Below are 22,979 nucleotides of genomic sequence, written 5' to 3'. Positions count from 1 at the left end.
TGCTCCATGCAGTACGTGCCCTCCTTAATACCCATCACCAGGCTAACCCATCCCCCTGCCCCCCTCCCCTCTAACACCCTCAGTTTGTTTCTCAGAGTCCATAGTCTCTCATGGTTCATCTCTCCCTCCAATTACCTCCCTTCATTTTTCCCTTCCTTCTCCTAATGTCCTCCACACTATTCCTTATGTTCCACAAATAAGTGAAACCATATGATAATTGACTTTCTCTGCTTGACTTATTTCACTTAGCATAATCTCCTCCAGTCCCATCCATGTGAATGTAAAAGTTGGGTATTCATCTTTTCTGATGGCTGAGTAATATTCCATTGTACATATGGACACCTAAAAGTATAAGATACCTCAGAATAAGCCTAACCAAAGAGGTAAAAGATCTATAGGAACTACAGAACACTCATGGAAGAAATTGAAGAAGACACAAAAAGATGGAAAAACATTCTATGCTCATGGATCAGAAGAATAAACATTGTTAAAATGTCTGTGCTACCCAGAGCAATCTATACCTTCAGTGCCATCCCGATAAAAATTCCAATGACATTTTTCAAAGTGCTGGAACAAACAATCCTAAAATTTGTATGGAATCAGAAAAGACCCCGAATTGCCAAGGAAATATTGAAAAAGAAAAACAAAGCTGGGGGCATCACGTTGCCCGATTTCAAGCTATATTACAAAGCTGTGATCACCAAGACAGCATAGTACTGGCACAAAAACAGACATATAGACCAATGGAACAGAATAGAGGGCCCAGATATAGACCCTCAACTCTATGGTCAAATAATCTTTGACAAAGCAGGAAAAAACATGCAATGGAAAAAAGACAGTCTCTTCAATAAATGGTGCTGGGAAAATTGGACAGCCACACGCAGAAGAATGAAACTCGACCATTCTCTAACACCATTCACAAAGATAAACTGGATGAAAGACCTCAGTGTGAGACAGGAATCCATCAAAATCATAGAGGAGAACATAGGCAGTAACCTCTTTGACATCACCCACAGCAACTTCTTTCAAGATACATCTCCAAAAGCTAGTGAAACAAAAGCAAAAATGCACTTTTGGGACTTCATCAAGATAAAAAGCTTCTGCACAGCAAAGGAAACAGTCAACAAAACAAAGAGGCAACCCACAGAATGGGAGATGATATTTGCAAATGACACTAGAGATAAAGGGCTGGTATCCAAGATCTATAAAGAACTTCTCAAACTCAATACCCAAAAAACAAATAGTCAAGTCAAAAAGTGGGCAGAAGATATGAAAAGACACTTCTCTGAAGAAGACATACAAATGGATAATAGACACATGAAAAAACGTTCATCATCATTAGCCATCAGGGAAATTCAAATCAAAACCACACTGAGGAGTGCCTGGGTGGCTTAGATGGTTGAGCGTCCACCTTCGGCTCAGGTCATGATCTCCCAGTCCTGGGATCGGGCCCCGCATCGGGCTCCTGGCTGGCTCGGCGGGGAGCCTGCTTCTCCCTCTGCCCCTCCCCCTGCTTGTGTGCTGTCTCTCTCTCAAATGAATACATTAAAAAAAAACCTTTAAAAAAGATAAAAATGAGATTTTAATTGATTTAAAAAAAAAACACATTGAGATACCACCTTACACCAGTTAGAATGGCAAAAATGGACAGGGAAAGAAACAACAAATGTTGGAAAGGTTGTGGACAAAGGGGAACCCTCTTACACTGTTGATGGGAATGCAAGTTGGTACAGCCACTTTGGAAAACAGTGTGGAGGTTCCTCAAAAATTTAAAAATAGAGCTACCCTATGACCCAGCAATTGCACTCCTGGGTATTTACCCCAAAGACACAGATGTAGTGAAAAGAAGGGCCACATGCACCCCAATGTTCATAGCAGCAATGTCTGCAATAGCCAAACTGTGGAAAGAGCTGAGGTGGCCTTCAACAGATGAATGGATAAAGAAGATGTGGTCCATATATACAATGGAATATTACTCAGCCATCAAAAAGGATGAATACCCAACTTTTACATCCACATGGATGGGACTGGAGGAGATTATGCTAAGTGAAATAAGTCAAGCAGAGAAAGTCAATTATCATATGGTTTCACTTATTTGTGGAACATAGGAATAGCATGGAGGACATTAGGAGAAGGAAGGGAAAAATGAGCGGGGGGGGGGATTGGAGAGAGAGATGAACCATGAGAGACTATGGACTCTGAGAAACAAACAGGGTTTTAGAGGAGAGCGGGGAGAGGGTATTAGTTAGCCCGGTGATGGGTATTAAGGAGGGCACGTACTGCATGGAGCACTGGGTGTTATATGAAAACAATGGGTTGTGGATCACCACATCAAAAACTAATGGTGCATTGTATGGTGACTAACATAATAAAATTTAAAAAAAAAGAAAAACATTTTATAAGCCAGTTTTCAGGTTTTAAAACTTTTTATTGCATATTTAAAGAATTGTGCATTCCAATAATTAAAATCATTTGAACAAACTAATGGCACTCCGATTAAACTGCATTTTACAGCCTGCAGGACACCTTGGACCAGCTTGATTTTTACTCTAGATTTCACTGTCGTCCCTCCCAGCTTCTTCCTTCACCAACATGCAAGTTCTTTTCCTTCCCTGTCAGCAAGACAGGCTGATGGGAGAGGCAGGCGCCTTCGTTGTCATGAGTTCTTTGATGTGAAAAGGGGCAGCGCAGTCATTTAAACTTGATCCTCTTTGCGTCTTACAAAGTTAAACAGCTAAAAGTAAAGTAAGAAGGCAATGCTTGTGGAATGTACAGTGCATATTGGCAGCACATGCCTCATCATGATTTGCCTGCTTGCTTCCGTTCAGTCATTTCTTTTGAAGGTAGTGGATTTTTCTCTTGCGTTTCTGTCTTCAATTTCGACTTATCGAATTTCTCAATCTCAGCCATGTAGGGTTTGTCAGACATGGTTGCAGAGGAAGCAGAGCAAGGTGCATGAGCAAGCGAAGTCCAGTCGGCACAGTGGCCTCTGCCGAATCTTTTTTTTCCCAAAGACTTTTTTATTTGTCAGAGAGAGAGAGAGCGCACACAAGCAGGGGGAGTGGGAGAGGGAGAAGCAGGCTCCCTGCTGAGCAGGGAGCCCAATGCCGGACTCCATTCCAGGACCCTAGGATCATGACCTGAGCCAAAGGCAAACGCTTAACTGACTGAGCCACCCAGGTGTCCCTAAACCAGTTTTGAGACACTTTGGGAAATTATGGAATTATTAATTTTCTAATGCCATGCTCTTAAGACAATCTCATTTTTAGGTTATGCATGAAGTATTTAGGAGTGAAATGTAACATTAATAAAGATAAAATGTGGCAGGATGTTATAACTAAGTCAGTCTAGGATGTGATGGATGTTCGTTTCACTATTTTAGCTTTCCTGTGGTTTTTAGAAGTCTTCAGTACAAAAAGTTGCTGGGGAAATTTAGCTAAAGAAAAGTTTAAAATACAAAAAATATTAAAAGATATTTAGGAAAATGTGAATAATCTTGGGGTGTAGGAAACATTCTATGTAGATTATATTTGATGCTATAAAAGTAAAAAACAGGGCATATTAAAGTATAAGATAAACTAAGAAATTATTTTTGTAACCCATATAATAGCCATAAACACAAAAAACTTCTACAAATTAATGAAAATTACTAGAAATTGTACACTGTTGACAGGTAATTTACAGAAAATTCAGATGACCAGTAGGCAAATGAAAGCATGCTCAGTCTACCCAATATTTAAATAAATTCAGATTGAAGCAATGACATATTTTTCATTAGAAAGACTGACAAAGAGCACCAAGTGCTGTTAAGTTAGTAGGAAAATGTGCAACTCAAATACTGTTGATGGAACTGAATGTGCTTTATCTGGAAAGTAATGTTACTATTAAAATAAAAAAATAAAGGGGTATCTGGGTGGCTCAGTCGGTTAAGTGTCTGACTCTTGATTTTGGCTCAGGTCATGATCTCTGGGTCTTGGGATTGAGCCCCATGTCAGGTTCCCCGCTCAGTGGGGAGTCTGCTTGAGGATTCTCTCTCCCTCTGCCCCTCCCCCTGCTCTCTCTCGATTGAATCTTTTTGAAAAATACACATATTCTTTGTTCCACAAACCTAAATGTAAGAATCTTACAGAAATAAAAACAAATATTTGTTTAAAGGTATTTATTGACAGTTGTTTGAAATAGCAAGGAAGTGAAAACAACATGAATGTTCATCAACAGAGAAACAATTTGAACATTAATACCTCTCCATATGTAGTATTCTACAGCTATTAACACTAAAATGAGTAAGTTAGATTTATATGTACCTGGAAAGATGTCTGTAATGTATGTTACAGGAAAGTTGCAGATTGATGTCCATACAGTGATCCTGTTTAAATATATAAATATTCACAACCAAGGGGGGTAAAAAAGAGCCATGTATAAACATGTATGTACATTTAAACGTAAAGAAAGCTACAGAAAAGTACTCATGACACTTTTAACATGTTAGTTTAAGAAGTCAGATTTTCTTATTTTTTTAAAGATTTCATTTGACAGAGAAAGAGGGAGAGAGAGAACACAAGCAGGGAGAGCTGCAGAGGGAGAGGGAGAAGCAGACTCCCCACTGAGCAGGGACCCTGAGGGACACGGGGCTTGATCCCAGGACGCTGGCATCATAACCTGAACCAAAAGCAGACACTTAACCAACTCAGCCACCCAGGCACCCCAGGAAGCCAGATTTTCTTTCATGTATATTTGTTATAATTTCTTGCTTTGCAGGTAAATGTATTATATAATTTCAGAAGGGCAATTCAAATATGAAAAGAAAAATTACATGAAAAATGTTTAATTTCTAACTTCTTTTGAGAATAAGTAAAAAACTGTTAAAAGTAGAGAACAAAGTAATGGCATAATGGCCCATTTGACCATCTTTATTCCTCTATTTGTTATAAAATTCATCTTAGAAAAGAATCTCCAATTCTAGAACTTAATTTATGGACTAAATATATCAACGATAAAGCCATTTATTTCATTACCATGCTTTTAAAATTCCACAAACCTGTTTTCTTGGTTTGTTGTTGTTGTTGTTAATATCTCATTAAGTTGAATTAAGAATTGGGGTAGAGGGAAGAGTAAGAAGGGACTGTGAAGGAAGATTATTACATGGAAGAATTTCCCTTTTTTAAGAGGACAAGGGTCCTATAAGTAGAAAAAGAATGGGATTGGTTTACAGAGAAAGCAACTTGCCCTCTCATAAACTTAATTGGCCTCCAGCTATAATGTTTTAGAGTTTCCACCTCTGAGGTGATTTCTTGTAGCTAGAGCAGCATTTACAAAAATAGTTTAAATTGTAAAAGACAGTAACAGCCATTATAAGAAGGGATTCATGGTCAAGTAAATTTGGCACATGGTCAAGTAAATTTGGCACAAGTAAATTTGGCACATGGTTGGTTAAAGTTTTAAAAAATTGCTTTACTAAAATATTTATAATAGCCCTGATGAAATAAAATGAACTTATTGCTCCAAAAAGTGATGTGAAATATGCCACGATTTACAGTCTTGTTTGACCACAGAATCTTTTTTTCTAATATCATCTGAATCATAGTATTACTTGAAATGTACTACAGGAAATTTTAGGCTAACATATTATCTGTGGAATTCAATTAACACGGAGATATGGTCCTGAGTAAAAGAATTCAAAACAAATAATTTTAAGGTAGCACACGGTCCATTACTGTTACAAAATTATAAAAATATTCTTCATATGTGACAATCATGCAATCCACTGGTGAAAGTTTATTTATGATATAATAAATTACAAAACCTGAGCAAAACAGGCTGGTGGTACAGGTAACAACAAAGGGCTGTTGTGACTCCATAGCAATATTGCTAAATACGCATGAATTATGATCCTCTAATATTTATTTAGTATGTAATGACTAACCTTTGAACTCTTAATTTGGCAAGCTGCACATAAACAGTACATTTAAGTTGTAGGTATCAATAGTTTAAAATTTGTTAAACAATAAGACACATAATAAAAATATTAGAATGTGTCTTTGCTAGACAACTTTAGGAAGAACTTCATGCCTTTTCAGAGTCAATGAATTTATAATTCAAGTAACAAAAAGGCAAATTAATAAATTAGATCATAATTGAAATCTTTGTAGAACTATTGGGACACTAGCATTGATAATTTGAACATCTAAAAAAAGCAAAAATCTTAATGTTATTTTAATTTCACCTTGGCTATTATCTCAACAGTAAGTCCTATTTGGGAATTATCATATTGTAAGAAGTAATTAAAAGCAAAATATCAAATAAAGGACCTCAAAATTTCATGATAAAAAAATCCCTGAAATCATTTAACAAAGTCTATCATAAAAATTTTTTAGATTGAGATTTTCTGAATGCCAGAAGTTGATTCTATGCTAGTGCATTGGTCTTAAGGCAAATATTAATTTTAAAACTTGGCTATTCAGCCAAAATGTCCATACAGTGTGTTCGCACATAAACTTTTGCAGGTAATGTATTTTCAATGAACTTTTGCAGGTAATAATACTGTATGAATTTTTAACTTAAATTTTGTACATAAGGTCATGTAAATTGTTTCTTCAATTGGGCCACTCTCAAAAAACCTTGAAAAACACATATTTCAAAACCATTCACTGAGAGAATTAAAATGACCTGAGGCTGCAAATAATTTTTCCATCCTAATCATCTCTTCGAAATATTTCTAAACTCTTAAAATGTAATTAATCTAGAACAGATTAAATCTTGGATATTCTTGGGGAGCGGTATTCCTTTGTATTCTTTTAATTGTCTGGTAGAGATTATGTTTTGTTTAGAATATTTGTATCTATCATTATAAGGGAATCTGGTCTTGTTTAATTTTGACACTATGGCTATGCTACCAGCCTCAGAGAATGAGCTTCAAAAATTTTATTGGGGGAGGAAGCTGGAAAACTTTAAGTGTAAGACTACTTAGCCTAAATTTCTCAAAAACCACAAGCTACCAAATCTCAACTATGATGAAACAGATATCCCAAGTAGCCATATGACTGAATAACTATTAAGGAAACTTAATTTATAATTGTAAAGCTCCCTAAAAATCCTCAGGCCCAAATGGTTTCACTTGCAAATTTTCATAAACATCTGAAAAATGAACACAAATTTTATACTTCTTTCAGAAAACAGAAAAACACTTCCCAATTCATTTTATGAGGCCAACAGTATACAATACAAAGTGAGACAAAGACTAGAAGAAATAAGGAAAGGAGGGAGGAAAAGAAAGAAAATGACAGAATGACAGAACATCATAATTTTAGAAAAATCTTCTACAAAATGTTAGCATATCAATTCCAAAAAGAAATTAGAAAAGATCACTACGTGGAATTTATTACAAGTATACAAAGACTGGTTTTATATTCAAAAATCAATCCATGTAATCCACCATATAAATAGGTTGAAGAAAAACATCATATAATCATATCATGTGTCTGGATGAAATCCAATATGCACTCATGATTTTAAAGCCTCTCAAGTTAAGAGCAGAGGGGAACTTCTTCAATTTAAAAAAAGAGCATCGAGGGGCGCCTGGGTGGCTCAGTCATTAAGCGTCTGCCTTCAGCTTGGTTCATGATCCCAAGGTCCTGGAATCAAGCCCTGCATCGGGCTCCCTGCTCAGCGGGAAGCCTGCTTCTCCCTCTCCCACTCTCTCTGCTTGTGTTCCCTTTCTCGCTGTGTCTCCCTCTCTGTCAAATAAATAAATAAAATCTTAAAAAAAAAGAGCATCGACATAAAGCTTACAGCTTACTTTGTACTTCACGGTGGAAAGACAATGTTTTCCCCTAAGATCTGAAAAATGCAAGGATGTCTCTTCTCGCCTGTGTGATTCAACATACCACTAAAAGTTACAGCCAGCATAAGGCAAACAAAAGAAAGAAAAGACACAGACTTTCCTGTCGCTGTTCACAGATGACATGATTGTCTATGTAGAAAACTCCAAGGAATTTACTAAAAAATGAAACAAAACCTTCCAGAATGAGTTGGTGAGTTGTGCAGCAAGGTCACAGATTACCAGATCAACATACAAATATACATTTATATAATTTGTATATACTAGTGTTGAATAGTTAAAAATTGAAATTAAAAACACCAATTAGAACTTTCCAAAGAAAGTGAGACACTTAAGTATATATACTTACAAATCATGTATAAGATCTGTATGCCAAAAATTACAAATCCTAGTAAAAAATTTTTTAAAAGATGACGTTAGTTTCCTCGGGCTGCCATAACAAACTACCACAAGCTTAGTGTTTTCAAACAGCAAAAATCTATTATAGTTTTGGGGAACAGAAGTTCAAAATTAAGGTATTGGCAGGGTCATGCTCTCTCTGAAGGCAGGGGGAGGATCCCTTTTTTCCCTTCTAGTTTCTAGTAGTTACTAATTCTTGGTGTTCCAAGAATTGTAGATGCATCATTCAATCTGTCTCTGGTTTCACATGGCCTTCCCTGTGTGTCTGTGTCCATATTTCCCTCTTAATGGACACGAGCCATTGGAATAATTAGTAATCTAATCCAATATGATCTCCATCTTAACTTGAATACATCAACAAAGACCCTATTTCCACAATAGGTCACACTCACAAGTACCGGGAGTTATTACCTGAATATTTTGGAGAACAGAATTAAACTAACAATAACATAAAAATGGAGAGACATACCAGATTCATGGATTAAAAGATTTACTAAAGGGGCGCCTGGGTGGCTCAGTCGGTTGGGCGGTCATGATCTCAGGGTCCTGGGATCAAGCCCCATTTCTGGCTCTCTGCTCAGCGGGGAGCCTGCTTCTCCCTCTCCCTGCCGCTCTGCCTACTTGTGCTCTGTCAAATAAATAAATAAAATCTTAAAAGATTTACTAAAGATATAAATTATTTCTAAACAGAATTCCTATTAAAACCTTAAGCTTATCCTAATATTTATATGAAATGACAAAAACTAAGAATAGGTAATCAGCTTGAAAAAAAAATAAAGTAGGAGAAATCCCATTAAGACATCCTATAAAATGACAGTAATCAAGGCAAGTGTGATATTGGCAGAGGGACAGACACAGATCAATGGAAGGAAAGAGAAAACCCTGAAGTAAGATATACACAAATATATTCAATAGATTTTTGACAGAGGTACAAAAGCAATTTAATGGAGGAAAGACAGTCTTTTCAACAAATGATGCTTGAGCAAATGGACATCCATTAGCCAAAACAAACTAAGAAAGAACATTAAGCTAAAGCATACAACATACATGAAAAATTAACCCAAAGATTATAGACTTATGTGTAAAATGTGTAAAATCATAAAAAATTTATGCAAAAACATAGGAAAAATCTTTGGAATCTGGGCTAGGCAAGGAGTCCTTAGATTTGACACCAAAGCAAAGCCCATAAAAGGAAAAATTGATAAAGTAGACATTATCAAAACTGAAAACTTTTGCTCTTCAAAAGACCCTATTAAAAGGTTAAAAAAATAAGCTATGCTTCAGGAAAAATATTTACAACCACATAGCAAAGGACCAGTATCATCTAGAATATAGAAAGTACTCTTTCAAAACCCAACAATAAAAAATAAAACAATTCAAAAATGAGTAAAGGACACAGGCATTTCACCAAAATGGACATACAGATGACAAGCACGGGAAAAGGTATTCAACATCATTAGTCATTAGGGGAATGCAAATTAAGATCACGGAGAGACATTACACACCTATCACAACGGCTAAAACAAAAAGTGATGACAACACCAAATACTGAGAAAGTCACTCATAACGCTCCTGGTGTGAATGTAAAATGGTAAAGCCATTTTGAAAAATAATCTGTCCATTTTTTATAAAAGAAAACATGAATTTACTCTAAGACCCAGAAATTGCACTCTTAGGCATTTATATCAGGGAAATGGAAATTATAGTCACACAAAAACCGATATATAAATATTCATATGTAGCTTTATTTGTAACAGCCATTTTCCTTAGGGTTTCCTTCTAATAAGAATTTTAATGTTCAGAACAAGGTATAACCTCACATTAATTGTATTAGGATGTTCTGTTCCAAAATCATTTATCTGATGATTAGTAACTGATTAAAGTGTTACCTTGTGTACTGTATTTGTAAAGTCTTCCTCTCATTTGAATTCTTTAATATTATACAATTAAAATACTGAAAGAAGGAAACCTCCATGCACTGTTGGTGGGAATGTAAACTGATGTAACCCCTGTGGAAAACAGTATGAAGATTCCTCAAAAAAATTAAAAATAGAAATACCATACTATCCAGTAACTCCACTACTGGGCATTTACCCAAAGAAAATGAAAATACAAATTTGAAAAGATATATGCACCCCAATGTTTATTGCAGTATTATTTACAACAGCTAAGACATGGAAGCAACCTAAGTGTCCATCAATAGACGAATAAATAAAAAAGATGTAGTATGTATATACAGTGGAATATTAGCCATAAAAAAGAAGGAGGTCTTGCCATTTGCAACAACATGGATGGACTTAGAGGACATTAGGCTAAGTGGAATAAGTCAAACAGAGAAAGACAAATACCATCTGATTTCACTTATATCTGGAATCTAAAACACAAAACAGAAACAGAATCATAAATACATAGAACTGGTGGTTGCCAGAGGGGCGGGGGTTTGGGGGTGGGTGAAATAGGTGAAGAAGATTAAGAGGTACAAACTTGCAGTTATAAAATAAGTAAATCGGATGCCTGGGTGGCTGTCGGTTAAGCGACTGCCTTCTGCTCAGGTCATGATCCCTGGGTCCTGGGATCGAGCCCCGCATCAGGCTCCCTGCTCTGCGGAGAGCCTGCTTCTCCCTCTCCCTCTGCCTGCCACTCTGCCTACTTGTGCTATCTCTGTTAAATGAATAAATAAAAAATCTTTAAAAAAAATAAAAACAGAATAAGTAAATCACAGGGATGAAAAGTACAGCACAGTTAATAGATCATAGTCAATAATAATATTGTAACAATGTTGTATAAAGACAGATGATAACCACACATATTGTGGTCAGTACTGAGTAAGGTACAGAATTGTCAAATCACTATGGTGTACACCTGAAACTAATATAACATTGTATGTCAACTACACTTCAATTGAGAAAAAAGATGACTCTTGAGCCCAGAAGGAAAACAAAAGTTTTTAAAATACTGAATAATAAAATTTCAATAATAACTAATGGTAAGTATAATTTACTTATTAGACACTGCTTCAAGGCTCTATATGTATTTATGTCTAAATCATTATAATGAGAATATTTAATGTTTTATAAATGAAAAAACTAAAGCAACAGGGGTTAACTAACTTTCCCAAAGGAACACACATATAGTAAATGGTGGGACTCAGATCATGCTAAATAAGAGAACAATGCCAAACAAGAAAACCCATTTTATGGTTGTACTCTCATATGAATTCACTAACAAAGATTGAAATATGATGGAAACTGATTCTCCCTTATATTAATCTAGCCTTTCCTTGTTTGAATTTTCTGAGTCATTACCTATGAGTGAAAGTAAAGGATTCCCACTTTCATAATTTGAATTACCTGACATTCCAAAACGGAGTGCCAATGGACAGATAAAAGATTTAATAAATTTGTGTTTTCATAAAGTTTTTCTCAATTATGAAGTTTATGATGTTGAGTAAGGTGTGAGTGACGTCTAAAGTCCTTACCACATTCATTACATTTATAAGGCTTTTCACCAGAATGAATTCTCCGATGTTGAGTAAGTTGTGAGCCACGATTAAAGGCCTTCCCACATTCATGACATTTGTATGGTTTCTCACCAGTATGAATTCTCTGGTGCTGGGTAAGATGTGAACCACGAATAAAGGCTTTCCCACATTCATTACACGCATAGGGCTTCTCACCAGTATGAACTCTCTGATGGTAAGTTAGCTGTGAGCCACGAATAAAAGCCTTACCACATTCCTTACATTCATATGGTTTCCTACCAGAATGAGAAATCTGATGTAGAGTAAGCTGTGAGGCACAAATAAAGATCTCCCCACACTGCTTACATTCACAGGGATTCTCACCTGTATGAATTCTCTGATGTTGAGTCAGTTGTGAGCTATAAATAAAGGCCTTCCCACACTCTTTACATTCATAGGGTTTCTCACCAGTATGAATCCTCTGATGCTGAGTAAGATGTGAGCCACGAATAAAGGCTTTCCCACATTCCTTACATTCAAAAGGTTTTTCACCAGTGTGAATTTTTTGATGTTCAGTAAGTTGTGAGCCACGAATAAATGATTTCCCACATTCTTGGCATTCATAGGGTTTCTCACCAGTATGAATCCTCTGATGTCGAATAAGCTGTGAGCCATAGTTAAAGGCCTTTCCACATTGCTTACATTCATGTGGTTTCCTACCTGTATGAATCCTCTGATGTTCAGTAAGTTGTGAGCCACGAATAAAGGACATCTCACAATCTTTACATTTATAGGGTTTTTCGCCAGTATGAAGTCTGTGATGTAGAGTAAGCTGTGAGCCGTAACTAAAGGCTTTCCCACATTTCTTACATTCATAAGGTTTCTCACCTGTATGAATTCTCTGATGTTCAGTAAGTTGGGAGCCACGAATAAAGGCCTTTCCACATTCTTTACATTGATAGGGTTTCTCTGCAGTATGAACTCTCTGATGGTAAGTAAGTTGAGACCCACGAAAAAAGGCCTTACCACATTCATTACATTCATAGGGTCTTTCACCAGTATGAATTCTTTGATGTTGGGTAAGATGAGAGCCACGAATAAAGGCCTTCCCACACTCTTTACATTTATAAGGTTTCTCCCCAGTATGAATTCTTTGATGATAAGTAAGCTGTGAGGCACAAATAAAGGCTTTTCCACATTCCTTACATTCATAGGGTTTCTTAACATGAACTCTCTGATGGTAAGTAAGTTCTGAGCCCCAAATAAAGGCCTTTCCACATTCTTTACATTCATAGAATTTTTCATTGGAATGAACTTTCTGATGTTCTGTAAGTTGAAAGCCACGGATAAAGTATTTTCTGCATGCTTTACATTCATAGGATTTCTCCAGAAAATGAATTCTTCGTTTTAATGTGAGGGATGTGGTCTGGCTAAAATTGGGAATTTCTTTACAAGTGATTAATAGTTGCCTGAAAAGTCCCTCTTTATTTCCTAATTGGCTTTCAATCTTGTCTTTGCATTCCCTATCATCTTGAAAACTTTTACACTCACACTTATGTCTTGTGAGCTGTTCTATTATCTCCCATTGAGATGATTCTATTTCATAAATTCCTCTCTTTGAGGACAGGTTTTTGGTCTCACACCTGGATTCCCAGTCTGTAAGATAACAAGAAAGTAAATGTTATTTTCATATTCCTTGAAAAATAAAACCTCTAAGGTAGTAAGAGTAGACTCAAACTGAACATCATACTCATGTCAATGGAACCAGTGGAGCAGAAAAGAAAAATCCAGAAACAGTGCAAATTTAGTATACAATAAAGCTGGCAGCTCAAATCAGTAGGAAAAACATGAACTCTTTTTAATAAATGATATTATAAACATATGGGTAGACATATAGAAAAAAGATAAAATTTTATTAATTCCTCATATCGTACAGTTGGACAAATTCCAAATGGATCAGATGTCCACACTTACAGAAATGAAAACATATAAGTAATTAGAATAAAACTTGAGTGAGATTTCTTCCATAAACTAGGAATGGGGAAAACTTTCCTAATCATATTTGATAAAAATGACCACAATATAGTTAAAGAAAAAAAAAGTTGGCATGTCAAAAACAGGGTAGGGTAAGTAAAATGACAAATACTTGCAAAGTTGCATTATGCCTATTATATACCTAATATATAAACAGTTTCTAAAATTAGACTAAAAAGAAAAAGACTACTATATAAAACTGGACACCAGCACTATATAAAAATGGATTAGGAAAATGGACAGTTGATAGAAAAGTAATGTAAATAGCTTTTAACCATATGAAAATATACTCAAATTTGCTATAAGATAAATGCAAATTAAAGCTACACAGAAGTGAGGATATGGAGAAACTGGAACTCTCATAGCTTGCTCATGGGAATGCAAAATGGTACAGCTGCTTTGTAAAACAGTTTTGCACTTCCTCGGAAAGTTAACATAGAGTTGCCATATTACCCTGCAATTTCACTCCAAGTTATATGCCCAACAGAAGTGTCCAACATAGAGTTACCACATAACCCAGAAATCCCACTCATAGGTACAGAGCCAAGAGAACCGAAAACACATGTCTATATAAAAACTTGAATACAATGTTCATAACATTATTTGTCATAAGCATAAGGTGGAAATAACTCAAACATCCACCAATGAATGGATAAATAAAATATGGTATATCCTTACAATAGAATATTTGGCAATAAAAATACTGACATGTTACAACATGAATGAACTTTGAAAATATTATGCTTAGTGAAATAAGCCAGTCACAAAAGACCACATATTGTATGATTCCTTTTATAGGAATTGTCCAGAATAGGTAAATCCATACAGACAGAGCAATAGCTGCACAGGGCTAAGGGTTAGACAGAGAAACATGGGGAATGGATACTACTGGATACTGGTTTCTTTTTAAGGTGATAAAAATATTCCAAAATTGTGGTGATGGCTGTATGAGACTGTGAATACAGTAAAAATCATCACTGTTTGCTATAAATGGGTAAACTGTATGTCATGTGAAATATATCACAGTAGTTCTAAAAAACTACAGACATGCTATTTGTCACCTTTTAGAATAGGGAATTTCCAAATATGACATCAAATACTGTTAGCAAGGCTATAAGGAAATTGGTACTTATATACATTGCTAGTAAGAATATGAATGATAGAAACCTTATGAAAGGAAATATGGCAGTATTTAGCACAATTACATGTATGATTTGATCTAACAACTCCACTTCTGTGAAATCAATCCCAAAATTGCATTAGTGAAATGTCAAAAGTCTGCTGCAGAAGGGTTTCACTGAAGCATAATGTGTTACAGCAAAAGATTAAAAATTACCCAATTGTCCATTGGTAAGTGGCTGATGGAAGTAATTCATGGTTTAGCCACATTACAGAGTACCATGCAGCAGTTAAAAAAGGGAACATAGGGGCACCTGGGGGCTCAGTCGGTTAGGCCTCTGCCTTGGCTTAGGTCATGATCTAGGGTAATGGGATTGAGCCCCGCATCAGGCTCCCTGCTCAGCGGGGAGGCTGCTTCTTCCTCTCCCTCTGCTGTTCTCTCTCCCAAATAAATAAATCTTAAAAAAATACATTGTTAATTGTGAGGAAATGTGGACAAAAGTATGTATAGTTATGCCTTTTATCTTAGGAAGGAGAGGTGGAAGAGGAAGTATGCATGTATAACATACATTTGTTTTTATTTTTTTAAAAGGGGGGATGGATTGTAGGGTGGGGAAGGAACAGGTAGAGGGGCAGGGATAGAAGTCAGACTTCTTTCAATACAACTTGTTTTGTAAATTTGACTTTGGGGGTATATAAATATTTTCTGTAATTATAAAACAAATTATAACAAGCACAGCTTAAAAGTGGAAGATACTGAATTAAAAAAAAACAGTATTTACAATTATTGGAATAACCACACAAGGAAACTATTTCAAATAACTCAAACATAGTAATTTGACTGTGAAATACATCCTACAAGGGAGGAAAAAAAGAATTGCCAAAATAATTGTCGCAAACTGTTTTGAGTAATCATACTGTTGGTAGTAATGTTGATCTTATTTTAGAGATTTGTTTGTATAATGTAGAATAAAATAAGTAAATATGATAGGGCGCCTGGGTGGCTCAGTTGGTTAAGCGACTGCCTTCGGCTCAGGTCATGATCCTGGAGTCCTGGGATCGAGTCCTGCATCGGGCTCTCTGCTCGGCAGGGAGTCTGCTTCTCCCTCTGACCCTCTTCTCTCTCATGCTATCTCTCATTCTCTCTCAAATAAATAAATAAAATCTTTAAAAAAAATAAGTAAATATGATATTCCAATCCTATCATTTTTAGTGTTCATGATAACCAGGACTCTTGGCATGGGAGAAAATGGACACAGAGATGAGATCTTTAAAAGGGTTAAATAAAAAGCTTACAATTAGCTGACCATATAGTTGTGGGCCCATTTCTGGGTTCTCTATTCTGTTCCACTGATCTATGTGTCTGTTTTTGTGTCAGTACCATATGTCTAGATGACTAAAGCTTTGTAATATAGCTTGAAATCCAGAATTGTGATGCCTCCAGTTTTTTCTTTTTCAGAATTGCTTTGGCACAGCAAAGGAAACAATCAACAAAACTATAAGGCAGCCTATGGAATGGGAGAAGATATTTGCAAATGACATATCTGATAAAGGGTTAGTATATAAAATCTATAAAGCACTTATCAAACTCAACCAAAAAACAAATAATCCAGTTAAGAAATGGGCAGAAGATATGAATGGACACTTTTCCAAAGAAGACATCCAGATGGCTAACAGAAACATGAAAAGATACTTAACATCATTCATCATCAGGGAAACACAAATCAAAACACAATGAAATACCACCTCACACCTTTCAGAATGGCTAAAATTAACAACACAAGAAGCAATAGGTATTGGTGAGTATGCGGAGAAAGGGCAACCCTTTTGCACTGTTGTGGGAATGCAAACTGGTGCAACCACTCTGGAGAACAGTTTGGAGATTCCTCAAAAAGTTAAAAATAGAACTACCCTATGATTCAGCAATTGCATTCATTACTAGGTATTTACCCAAAGGATACAAAAATACAGATTTGAAGGGGTACATGCTCTCCAACGCCTGGGTGGCTCAGTTGGTTGGGCGACTGCCTTCGGCTTGGGTCATGGTCCTGGAGTCCCGGGATCGAGTCCCGCATCGGGCTCCCTGCTCAGCGGGGAGTCTGCTTCTCCCTCTGACCCTCTTCCCTCTTGTGCTCTCTATCTCTCATTCCCTCTCTCAAATAAATAAAATCTTAAAAAAAAAATTATCAATAGTAACCAAACTATGGAGAGAACCCAAACGTCCATCAACTGCTGAATGGATAAAGAAGATGTGCACAATTATATATATAATTATATATACATGTATTTATATATATAAAAATCCCCTGTACTCTACCTAGCCCTTCCTCCTCCCTCCCCAAATCCAGGCAACTACTGATTGTTACTAACTCCACTATTTGCCTTTTCCAGAATGTGATATAGTTGGAGTCATAAAGTGTGTAAATTCTTCAAACTGGCTCCTTTCACTTAACAAGATGCTAAGCATTTAAGGCTCCTTCATGTCTTTTCATGACTCAATAGCTAATTTATTTTTCACTGCTGAATAATAGTCCTTTTTTGTATGGATGAACCACATTATGTTTATCCATTCACCTACTGAAGGACATCTTGGTTGCTTTCAAGTTTTGGAAAACTTTTATAAACACTTATGTGCAGGTTTTTGTAAAACAAAAGTTTTCAATTTATCTGGGTAAATATCTAGGAGCACAATTACCGGATCATACAGTAGGACTATGTTTAGTTTTAAGAAAGTGCCAAACTGTCTTCCAAAGTGGCTGTACATGGGGCGCCTGGGTGGCTCTGTCAGTTAAGTGTCTGACTCTTGATTTCAGCTCAGGTCATGATCTCAGGGTCATGACATCGAGCACCACATTGGGCTTGACACTCATCGTGGAGTCTGCTTCGGATTGACTTCCTCTGCCCCTCTCCCCCCTCCCCTGCTCATACTCTCTCTAAAACAAAACAAAACATACAAACACACAAAACAAACTGGCTGTACCATTTTGCATTCCCGCCAACAGTGAAAGTGAGTTCCTGTTACCCCACATTATAGACAACATTTGGAGCTCTCAGTGTTTTGGATTTTAGTCATTCTAAGAAATGTATAGTTATGTCTCATGGTTGTTTAAATTTTTAATACCCTAATGACATATGACACTGAGCAACTTTTCATATACTTATTTACCATGAGTTTATCTTCTCTAGTGAGGCATCTGTTCAGATCTCTTGGCCACATTTAAATTGGGTTGTTTTGTTATTGTTGAGTTTTAAGAATTCTTTGTATATTTTATACATAAGTTCTTTACCAGATATTTGTTTTACAAAGATTTTTCTCCCAGTTCATAGCTTGTCTTTTCATTCTCATAACTGTCTTTCGCACAGCAGCAGTTTTTAATTTTAATGAAAAACAATTTTTAACTTTTTTTGTTCATGATTATATTTTTGGTGTTTAAATAAAAACTCATTCTGAGCCCAAAATCACCTAAATTTTTCCCTCCATTATCGTCTAGAAGTTTGTATGTTTATATTTCTGTCTTTCATAAAATTTTCAGCTATTGTTTCTTCAAATATTGTCTCTTTTTCTCTCCTTTCTGGGACTCCCACAATGCATGTTTGGCTGCTTCATGGTGTCCCACAGGTCCCTTCAGCTCTGTTCATTTTCCTTCAACCTTTTTTCTTTCTAATCCTCAGACTGAATAATTTCTGTTGTCCTATCTTCAAGTTTGCTGATTCTTTCTGCCTGCTCAAACCTGTCTTTGAATCTCTCTAGTGAACTTTCCATCTGGGTTTTTGTACTTTTTAACTCCAGAATTTCTTTTTGGCACTTCTTAGAGGTTTTCTATTTCTTTATTGATGTTTCCATTCTGTTCATATATAGTTTTAGCAACTTTCTCCACATCTTCCTTCAGTTGTCTATAAGACAGTTGTTTAAACCTCTGTGTCTAGTATATATGTCATCAGGTCTTTTTCGGGAACAGTTTCTGTTGGTTTATTTTCCTTTGAATGGGCCATATTTTCCTTGTTTCTTTGTACACCTTATGATTTTTTCCTAGAACACTGGACATTTTATATAATTCTAATAATAATGTGGTAACTCTAGAAATCAGATTCTCTCCCTTCCCCAGGGTTTGCTAATTTTTGTTACTGTTTTTGTTGTTTTGATCGTTATAGGCTTCTGTGCTGAGGACCACCCTCAGGTATAAACTTAAGGTCTTCTCAGGTCTTTTCTGAGCCTTTCTCTGGGTACCATGGTCCCTTTCTAACTTTCCCATATATGCAGTTGTTTTTGAAAGTCCTTGTCTTTAATATCTGGCTCCCAAGTGGGAAAGAGAAAAATGAACACAGTGAATAAAGGGGTGCCAGCCCATTAAATCCCCTGGAAGTCGCTTCAGCAAGAGGGGGAGGGACTTGCAGCAATTGGGGAGGTGCAACAATGGCCACTTCTCCTTTGTCTACAACTCTGTGATCAGGACATTATTAGGAAACATGAGAAAACTCAGTATTGGAAACATGTCAATTTTCTCCCAAAATAATCTCTAGATTCAATGTAATCTTAATCAAAATCCCAACACATTTGAGGGGAGAGGGCTGTCAAGCTAATTAGAAAGACATGAGACCATGAAGAGTCATGACATTCTTGAAGAAAAGATGAAAATATTTTCCCCATTAGGTAGCAAGATGCATTAAAAGCAAGTGTAATTAAAATAATGTGGTATTGTCACAGGCTTAAATATAAAGTCCAAAAATATGCCCACATAAAAAAGGAAATTATATTTATAATTATGTTTATATTATATATTTTTACATATATATTATGTATATTTTATTATTTATGTTATATTTATATAATTATAAAAGCAGCACTTTAGTGGGGAGAAAATAAACTTTACAATTAATCTTGCCAAGACAACTACAAAAAACCAGACCTCTATTTGACAGACCATGAGAGAAATCAACTATAGGTAGGATAAAAATCTCAATGTGGAAGGCAACACTAAAAAGCTATTTAAAAATACTTATACAGGGGCGCCTGGGTGGCTCAGTTGTTAAGCATCTGCCTTCGGCTCAGGTCATGATCCCAGGATCCTGGGATCGAGCCCCGGGGAGCCTGCTTCTCCCTCTCCCACTCCCCCTGCTTGTGTTCCCTCTCTCACTGTGTCTCTCTCTGTCAAATAAATAAAAATCTTAAAAAAATAAAAAAATTTAAAAATTTTTAAAAATTTTTTAAAAATTAAAATACGTATATAGAAGAATATATTCATGAATGAAAGTAGGTACAGAAGGACATTTTATTTTTTGAGAGAGAGAGGGCTAGCGGGTTGGGGGGAAGAGAGAGAATCTTAAGTAGGCTCCACGCTCAGCATGGAGCTCAGAGCAGCGCTCCATCTCATGACCCCGAAATCGTGACCAGAGCTGAAATCAAGAATCAGTCGCTCAATCAACTGAGCCACCCAGGTGCTACCTGAAGGATATTTTGTAATAGCTCACAAAAAATATCCATCATAAAGGAAAAAATTAATAATTCTACTACTTTAAAATTAGGAACTTTTATCCATCAAAAGATTCTAGAAAAAGAGTGAAAAGCCAAGCCACACAGCAAAAGATATCTGAAACACAAATATAGTAACTACAATATATTTTTAAAAAACCGATCTAATCAGTAAGAGAAAAATTAACAAGTCAATAGAAAAATAAGCCAAAGACATGAACAGGAATCTACAAAAGAAAAGTTCTAAACAGCCAATAAATATATATAAAAAAAAAAAATCCCAAACTCATTAGTAATCAAGGAGATGGAAATAAAATTCCAATGACAGATACAAACCCACAAGATTCGCAAAACTTTTAAAATCTGCACTCAAGGATGTGGTGCAAACAAATTCTCATATACTATTGATAGGGGTGTACATGGGTACAACTACTTGGGAACACAGCTTGACATTATCTAGTAAAATCAAGGATACACATATCTTCTGACCTGGCACTTTTATTCTTAGATAGATATCCCACAGAACCTCATGCTCAGGTATAGGAGTAAACATGTCAAGTGACATTTATCGCATCATTATTTTTAACAGCCAAATTAGAAATGACCCAAATTTTAACCAAGAATATACTGAAAGTTAATAACCAAGAGTTAATTTTGGTATATTCAAACAATGGAATTCTTGCAAAAATGAATGAACTAGAGCTACCAATATGGATGACTCTCACAACTGTAATAATGAATGAAACGAGCATGACACAAAAAAATACATACAATATGATGTCACTCACCTAAATTCTAAAATGGGCAAAATTAAACAATATTTTCTGAAATGTATACATAGGTCATAAGATATATTCATCGGGTGTTTCTGGAGTCCTGTCAAATGTTCTGTTTCTTGTCAGTGGTTATTCATCAAACTATACATATGTTTAATGCACTTTCCTGTAAATTTCACTATAAATTTTTAAAAATCATGTGGCTGATTTTCTAAATGTTAGCAATACTCCCTAAATGAAAATTCTGTAAATAATTAGGATTCCCCTAATGCTCCCTGTAAGGACCCAGAGCAAATTTGGAACCTGATGTTTGTATTCTTCTCCTTTCAACTGAAGAAGTTTAAGTTGGCCCAGTGTGGTAGAACAAGAAGTGAAGAAGAGATGGCAATCCATATAAAAAATTAGACTAAGAGATACCAAAATTATTAAATGAGTCTGGCATCAATTAGAGATCAAAGGGATTATTCTATGTCTAAAGTATTAAATATGTTAATCTAATTTTTAAATTAAGTAATTTCTTGGGCATGCCTTAAAATTATCCTGCAAAGAAGAGAAAAGTTACCCAGCAATGGCTATACCTGTAGCTGAAAGAGGCAAGGGAGAATGGGAGGTGAGGAAGTATAGATAAGTCACGGCTATCAAGGAGAGCAGAGTAACAGAATGGAAAATGTAACATCAAGAACAATTTTTTTTTCATACGGAAGACATTACACTATGTGGTTGAGGAGGTAGTACAAGAATAAGTTAGTTGAAAAGTTAAAAAGTAGCTGTCAGGGCACCTGGATGTCTCAGTTGGTTGGGAGTCCAATACTTGGTATTGGCTCAGGTCATGATCTGGTGGTGGCGGGATCGAGCCCAGCCCCATTTGGGCTCCAGACTCAGGAGGGAGTCTGCTTGAGATTCTCCCTCTCCCTCTGCTCCTCTCCCTGCTCGCATGCTCTCTCTCTAAAATAAATAAATAACCCATTAGAAAAAAAGTAGCTGTCAAAGAGAGTGAATGCTTGAAACAGATTTTGGGCTGGTTAATTACAAGGTTTATGTATCACCTAGGGGAGTGAATAAGTGAAGTAATTTGGAGGAGAAAGATCATTTGAAATGAGGTTAAGGAATTGAGAATTAAGATGTATTATTTCTTTTAAGATTTTATTTATTTGTCAGAGAGCGAGCGAGAGTGCACACATAAGAGGGGGGAGTGGCAGGCAGAGCAGGCAGAGGGAGAAGCAGGCTCCCCATTGAGCAAGGAGCCCAATGCAGGACTCAATCCCAGGATCCTGGGATCATGACCTGAGCTGAAGGCAGACACTTAACCAACTGAGCCACCCAGGCGTCCCAAGATATATTATTGTAAGGATGCAGAAGTCACCAACAATGGTAACAGGTGTAGTGGAGAAGAGAAAGTCAGTGGGCCAAGAGTTCTGATCTTCAGTCTATTCAAGGAGAGGAAATTGGTAAATGATATGACAAGAGCACATAGTGGGCGGTTCAGTCTCTGAAGTGCTTTAAAGGAGCTGGGGACTTTGGTAATGGGAAATAATGGACTGTGGGATAAGACAAAGCAAAAACCATTATCAAGTACTCTAAGAAAAATTTGTATATTCATGGCACAGCTAAAGTGTTCACTTAAAGCCAAAAGGTGAAAGGAGTAGTCAGAGAGTCTAAAGAGAATATGAGATATTTCTTAAAAAGTTTCAAACAGTATGATGGAAGAGATTTGGGTGTTAAGAAAGAGTGGGGAATTAAGTCTGACTGGAAATACATGGTGAAAGAGTTCAGCTGCTGATTGGTGCCCTGGAAAGCTTGGACTTCCGGACCTGAGTGAGGTAACTGAAGGTGTAAGACAAACAGGAATTGGTCCTAAAAAACCTCTTAGGGGAATTTGGGTAA

At 36.2% G+C, this 22,979-nt stretch overlaps 2 protein-coding genes across 2 annotated transcripts in view; both read right to left on the bottom strand.

Annotated features, from left to right (window-relative positions):
• Positions 1-2,418: 2,418 nt before the first annotated feature.
• Positions 2,419-4,049, bottom strand: LOC114198986 (thymosin beta-4-like). The gene has a single exon (XM_088028493.1). The coding sequence runs from the start codon at positions 2,926-2,928 to the stop codon at positions 2,800-2,802; it is 129 nt and encodes a 42-aa protein (XP_087884619.1). The 5' UTR covers positions 2,929-4,049; the 3' UTR covers positions 2,419-2,799.
• Positions 4,050-4,144: 95 nt separating this feature from the next.
• LOC114198975 (uncharacterized) overlaps positions 4,145-22,979 on the bottom strand; it is a 44,796-nt gene continuing 25,961 nt past the window's right edge. The window contains exon 6 of the mRNA XM_028090702.2: positions 4,145-13,352. Coding sequence (XP_027946503.2) covers positions 11,659-13,352 — 1,694 coding nt within the window. The 3' untranslated portion in view covers positions 4,145-11,658. The remainder of the gene's footprint in view (positions 13,353-22,979) is intronic.

Source organism: Eumetopias jubatus, unplaced genomic scaffold (assembly GCF_037043125.1).
Source record: "Eumetopias jubatus isolate StellerSeaLion01/CBP00866 unplaced genomic scaffold, mEumJub1_p1.0 scaffold_10, whole genome shotgun sequence".
Taxonomy (NCBI): Eukaryota; Metazoa; Chordata; class Mammalia; order Carnivora; family Otariidae; genus Eumetopias; species Eumetopias jubatus.
The sequence above is the reverse complement of the archived record's forward strand: the minus strand, read 5'-3'. Positions and strand labels throughout refer to the sequence as shown.